The sequence below is a fragment of the Nannospalax galili genome, unplaced genomic scaffold, assembly GCF_000622305.1.
Source record: "Nannospalax galili isolate Female #2095 unplaced genomic scaffold, S.galili_v1.0 scaffold1750, whole genome shotgun sequence".
NCBI classification, from domain to species: domain Eukaryota; kingdom Metazoa; phylum Chordata; class Mammalia; order Rodentia; family Spalacidae; genus Nannospalax; species Nannospalax galili.
The window spans coordinates 1,002,596-1,008,829 of NW_008329031.1; the positions used below are offsets into that span (position 1 = coordinate 1,002,596).

Consider the following 6,234-nt stretch of genomic DNA (forward strand, 5'->3'; position numbering starts at 1 on the left):
GTGATAGTCATGTATATAGAGATTAGAAATGTATGTGAAAACGTCTCAATGTCAATAGGCTTGGAATGAATTTTTCTGTATGAAACTGTGTGTTTTTACAATGCAGTGGAGATCTTTTTTAAACGTTGGAACCTCATTTAATTTTATGTCTTATAGAGTTTATAATGAGTAAAAGATTATATAAGCGTAATAATTCATCTGTAAACCTAGAAATGTACAGCCAATTTTGAAAGAGATGTACCCTAGCTCAGAAAAATGTTATTGAATAGGTTAATGCTGTTGTAATGAAATGCTTCTTTTAATTAAAATTAAAAAAAAAAAAAACATTTTGGATAAGCTATTTCCCCCTCAGCTTCTGTAATTTTCCTTGGCATGTACTGGCAAACAGCCTGGCACTTGCCCTCCTCCCTACACCACACTGAGCCTCTCCACACGTCCTGCTGCTTTCAGATCCTCTCCCCAACCAGTGAAGGATGCCAGGCATATTGCTGAGAGTTTCTGAACATAAAAGTTTAGAGACCAACAATTTTGGATAAGCTATTTCCCCCTCAGCTTCTGTAATTTTCCTTGGCATGTACTGGCAAACAGCCTGGCACTTGCCCTCCTCCCTACACCACACTGAGCCTCTCCACACGTCCTGCTGCTTTCAGATCCTCTCCCCAACCAGTGAAGGATGCCAGGCATATTGCTGAGAGTTTCTGAACATAAAAGTTTAGAGACCAACAGAATTCTAGTCCCAGCTCCCAAAATCATGATTTAGGCCAAGCAATCTCACTGAAGCAGTTTCCACATTTATAAGTGGAGGTGGTGATGCTGTGGGACCTTGTTGAGGCTTAGAGACAGTCCTGTGTGTGAGAAACACCTGTATATGTGAGACACTCAGCAGCTCACACAGGGCTGATCTAATTTATCCTCTTGCCTGTATTTTAAAATTTTTTTATGATAATAATTACCCTATTTCACATAGTTCTTTATAGTTTACTGGTGCTTTTGGTTCTTAAATACCTGCAGCATTATCACATAACAGATACTCTGGTTACAGAGACACCAGGCTTACCTCTACTGTGAGGCAAGAAGGGAAGGTTGGGTAAGCGTAGAGAAATGGAGAAGGTTATACATGCCCAAGTGACAAGTCACCGTGAGACGGAACAAGGATAGACTAGGCAGGCTCACCAACTGCTGCTTCAGTTAGGTGTGATTTTTTTCATTAAAGTGTTTTCTAGGTCAGCTGTGGCTATTTTTACTCAATTTGCAGTGGAAAAGAAAGGTCCACATTTCACTGTATTCTTAGTATGAAGGACAGTCAGAGGAAGCCTGCATATCATGTTAAGACGCTGGTGAAGTCACCGTGTCTCCCTCCCACAGCGACTTCTTTGCAGAAAGTCTAGAGTTCTTTTAGTAAGCTTGGGTGAAATCATATACTTCATTGCTTTGCAGACTAAACATTTTAAGCCAGATGGAGGTTTTTCTCATAAGTTCCACATTATCTAATATCCTAAAGAGCTTCATTCCAGCAGAAACTTGCCCTCTCCACCAGCTCCTTTGCATAGTCTTTATATTCAAACTTTTCTTGATCACATCAGAGAAAGAGAAAACTTATGCAACATGCTTATTTACATAACACAGTTTCTATCTCTGAAAAGTAATTGGGCCAAACTAACATAAAACTTCAAACTTTGGCTTCAGTATTGAACCGAGCCAACTGAACAAGTTTCTTATTGTATGCAAACACATTAATGCAATCATAGTACATAGATTTTTAATTAGTAACTTTTTGTTACACAATAATGTATATTGTAAATTACACTGCATTAATTTAATACAGTATATTTGTTAATAGTTTTAATAAAATTTTAATTTTATCCAAACATTTTAGTCTAGCAGGGTCTACTGCTTTGGCCTATTAAAGTAAACTTATTAAAGTGGGAACTGGGTCATAGAATGTAATTTAATTAAGCAGTATGCAGAGGAACTGTGATAACCCTTAGAATACCTGATCCTGAGCTCTGCTTCTACCTGGCATCTTAGAGCAAATCCTCTCAACTTTCTCATAAACGTAATAACATTTACCACTCTGGAGATTTTGAGAAATGCCACGCAAAATGTCAAGAAGCCACAGTGGTACTTTGCTCTAAAATGCTGTAGGTTTGGGGACAAAGACTTGTCCACCTCCCCATACAACATGCGAAACCCACAGCTACAAGTGACTTGGAGGGATTTGGAGCCAGTATGCTGATAGTGAACACACCACACATCACCTGTGCATTACTGTTAAGCTTCTCATGTAAAAGGAACTGTATTAGTATCAAAATGAAGAAATTCAGGGACAGTCTCCTGACCAGAAACAGTATGCAGAGTATCTCACTGCATTGCTTCGGTTTCTTGGGTCTCCAGAGTAAAGGGACGCGAAAAGGGTGGCCAAGAAGGATAGTTTAAGACCTTTCCTGGCCTTGAGAACCAGCATTCTCAGATTCAGGTCTCTTTAGTCCATCAATCACATAATGCATGTCTGCTCTTTGTAAAGGTTCTAGAAGTGACATGAGAAGAAAGCCCGCATGGGGTGATTAACAGTCTCAGGCCTGAATCCTACAGCAGAATTGGAGATGAAAGGACTTAGTGACAAATAATATCTGAAAGTTCTCTTTGCTTCAATCCCTGCATATTTTCTGCAGTCCAACTTGGAATTCATTCTCGTGAATCCTTTTTAGGTTGACATCCCAGAGGACTCTTTTATTTTAAATTTAATATTCTAAAGCACATTGATATGTGTGCATTTCCTAATCTGAATTTCAGGCTGCTGTGAAGAGTGGTTCTCTATTTGTGCATGTACTAAAATACTTAATCTCATCAATTTTAGCTACAACACAAGATACCAAATACTGTTAACTGCGTGGAGAAGTAGCCGACAGCTATTGATGCAAACATGGAGCTATTCAGAGAGACTCGGGATGGATGGCATGTTTATTTTGGAGGATGAGTCTGCATAAAGAGTGGATTTTATTATAAATACATCAGCAATGTCCAAGAGACAAGCAATTTATGTCAAAGATGTGAGAAATTATAACAATTTTTCTACTGGGTGGAGTGTTGGAAAAGATAAAGTTTGTGTAATGCTCATTAAGACTTAAGGTAGTATTAAAAATACTTCCTTGAAGCCAGGTGTGGTGGCACATGCCTTTAGTCCAGGCAGGCAGCTGTGAGTTCAAGGTCAGCTTGGTCTACATAGTGAGTTCCAGGCCAGCTAGACCTACAGGGAGACCCTGTCTCAAAAAGACCCCCCCTCAAAAAAAAACCAAAGAAAAATATCATAACACCACCCAGTACAGGCAAATAGGTGCTAACAAGCTGAATATTACTATTATGGATGATTCCACAATTGGTAGAAAGGAAGGAAAAGGGCAATCCAAAGAGTAAGATGTGTATATACTAAGCCTTCAACTTCCAACTGTGACCTATGCAAGGGTCACATGACCTGGAGAGAAACTTCTAGGCAAGTACTCCATACCCTAAAAAGATGTATTCCCATAAATGCTGTTGTCTTTTGTTTTGAAAGATAATAGTAACTGTGGTGGTTTGAATGAGAATGTCCTCCATAGGCTCCAAGTAGTTGAACACTAGGTCCCCAGTTTATGGTGCTGCTTGGGGAGGGTCATGGAACCTTTAGGAGATGGGGCCGTGCTGGGGGAAGCACATCACTGGGGGTGGACTTTGAGAGTTCTTAAGCCTTGCCAGATTTCTAGTCACTCTCTGATTCGTGTGGCTGCTTGAGGATGTGAGCGCTAAGCTTTCTGTATGGGCCACCTTTGCCACCAAGCCTCCCTGCCATTGTAGAGAACTCCCTGGAACCATAAGCTCAAATAAACTCTTCCTTTTTAAGTTCCCCTGGTCACAGTGTCTTATCACAGCAATAGAAAAGTAACTAATACAGTAAGTAACAGTGTTTATGTGCGAATATTCGTAGACCAAAGTCCTTTCTGAGCCATCCACTCTGTGGCGACTTTGCCACTTCCTCACCAGGTTACCATGGGTAAATTCTTGATGGGCTTTTGATCCATCATTTCTAATACTATAGAACAGCTCAGCCTAGTTCTTAAATTCCATCCCGACTCTAACCATTCATCATGATGTTGAATGAAATCACGTAAGTTGGCAAAACACTAATGTTAAATTTGAATTGGAAGTACCATTATAAACTCATCTAAAAACATTTCTCCTGTCACTGAAAGGTTCTAGAATGAGAGGAACTGGCCTTTCCTTGTACCCAAGTTACAATCTGTGATAGCATAGTTCTTGGAAGGAACCAGGGAATCATCACAGTAATGGCTAGTTTCGTTTCTGTGACAGGAATTGTGTGAGCGCTTCCATCCTGTTGTGCTAGAAACACAGTGGTGCTGCTGAATTTTGGCATCAAAACTCAGCAGATTAGAGTTATGCATAAAGGCCAACAACTTGAACACTCATTAGATAACTGATTTGCATTACACCACATCAAATATGTTTTAAGTCCACTGGCTTATTTTAAAAAAAGAAAAAAGTGATCATTAGTGACTTTGAGTCCTACCAGGGAAACACTTGTTTTAAAAACAGATGAAGGGAACATGAATAGAACATGATAAATTGAAGCTCCTCTTCATAGATCCATTACTGCTTGGAAATGAAGAAAAGATGTAGCACCATTCTATAATCTTGAAGTAATGATCATTAGCCTACACCATCCAAAGAGGGAGACACGGCCTTATACACTTCTTGATGGACACTGGCTGTGCCGCCCTTGCAATATTTTCGCTGAGAGGGGCGTGTCAGCCCACCGTGATCAACTGTGCAGGGAGGCTAGGGATAAGATTGGGGAATGCTGGGGCCTTGCTGTGCCTGCCTTACAAAGGGAGAGCTAAGGGAGAGGGACGAGAACCCCGCAGACTTTGGTTTAAGAGACACATGAAGCCCCAGACTCCAGTTGGATTTGTATAATGATTTTAGGGGAAGCAGTTTTTGAATAGGACAAGATAATGCTCGTCTGCTATTAGGGAGTTACCCGTTTTCATTTGTGATAATACTATTTTTATATTTACAGATTCATAGATAAAATTTTACAAGATTTTTTTAAATCGTATTTGGGGCTAAAGGAAAGTTGTGTGTGTGTATGTAAATGCAGGACTGATGCATGCGTAGAGGTCAGGACAATCTCTCAGGTGTAGTCTTTCCAGCAGGTTTGACACAGGGTTCCTGTTGCTCACCACTGCACATGGCAGGTGGGTGGCCTGACAGCTGCTGGGAATTACCCGTCTCACCTCCCCTCTCCCCGTAGTCACTGGGATTGCACATACTTGTTCTACAGATCCAGCTCTTATGTGGACATTGGGGATTTGAACTCAGGTCTTCTTGCTTGCATAGCAAGCACTTCAGACAATGAACAATCTCCCCAGCCCTTAAGGGAGGTTATTAAAGGAGCGATGATTGGGAGTGAGTGGATTGCAATGGAATGGTAGGGGTTGACTATATTAATCTTTGCTTGAAATAGTTAATATCAATACAAATTAATATTTGGAAGGTTTGTATTTGTTTTAGTTATCTAATAACATGCTTTAGCTGGTATGAAGCTGTATTTTCAGACCATTTTTTTCTTTTTGAACAGGCAGCCTATGGTCCGTACTCCCCGGATGAGTGCATCTCTCTACCAGTTTACACCAGTGCAGAAAGGGACTGTGTGGTGACCAACATTGATGTTCCCTGCGGTGGCAACCAAGACCAGTGGATTCAGTGTGGAGCAGCTCTGTTCCTTAAAAACCAGTAGATCTGAGGCCACACAGAACAGCTTAGCAAAGTGACAGTTCCTGCTCAAGTTTACATAGAGCACTTTGTCAGTCTGCATTTAAAATGTCAGCTCATAGTGTTAGCAGTTAGTTTTCTGGTTGGTGATCTCTTTGGGTTTTGTTTTAATGTGTAATAACACAGCACCTTTTTAAAGTAATAATTTAATGTTTAAGTAGAGTATTTGATGGCATTAAACATTCCTATGAGGAAATTCACTTTTCCAGTGGCTCAAAAATATATTTTAAACAAGATTTAAAATGCTGTATTGTAAGGAATTGGCAATATTTTGGTTATCATTTTGTATGATTTAATAAAATATAAGATCATAATAAGCTATCTTAGCCCTCTATGGTTTTATATGTGCATACCACTCTGCTTTTAAATACTGAATGTGTGGGTATAATGAATATATTATAGATATCA

General features: G+C 39.9%; 1 protein-coding gene across 2 annotated transcripts in view; it reads left to right on the forward strand.

The window, feature by feature from the left end:
• The window catches only part of Dync2h1 (dynein cytoplasmic 2 heavy chain 1), a 273,560-nt gene extending 267,417 nt beyond the window's left edge, over positions 1 to 6,143 (forward strand). For both annotated transcript variants that reach the window (XM_008829984.3, XM_008829990.3), the window contains one exon: positions 5,633 to 6,143. In XM_008829984.3, the coding sequence (XP_008828206.1) occupies positions 5,633 to 5,791 (159 nt within the window). In that variant the 3' untranslated portion in view covers positions 5,792 to 6,143. The remainder of the gene's footprint in view (positions 1 to 5,632) is intronic.
• Positions 6,144 to 6,234: the final 91 nt, after the last annotated feature.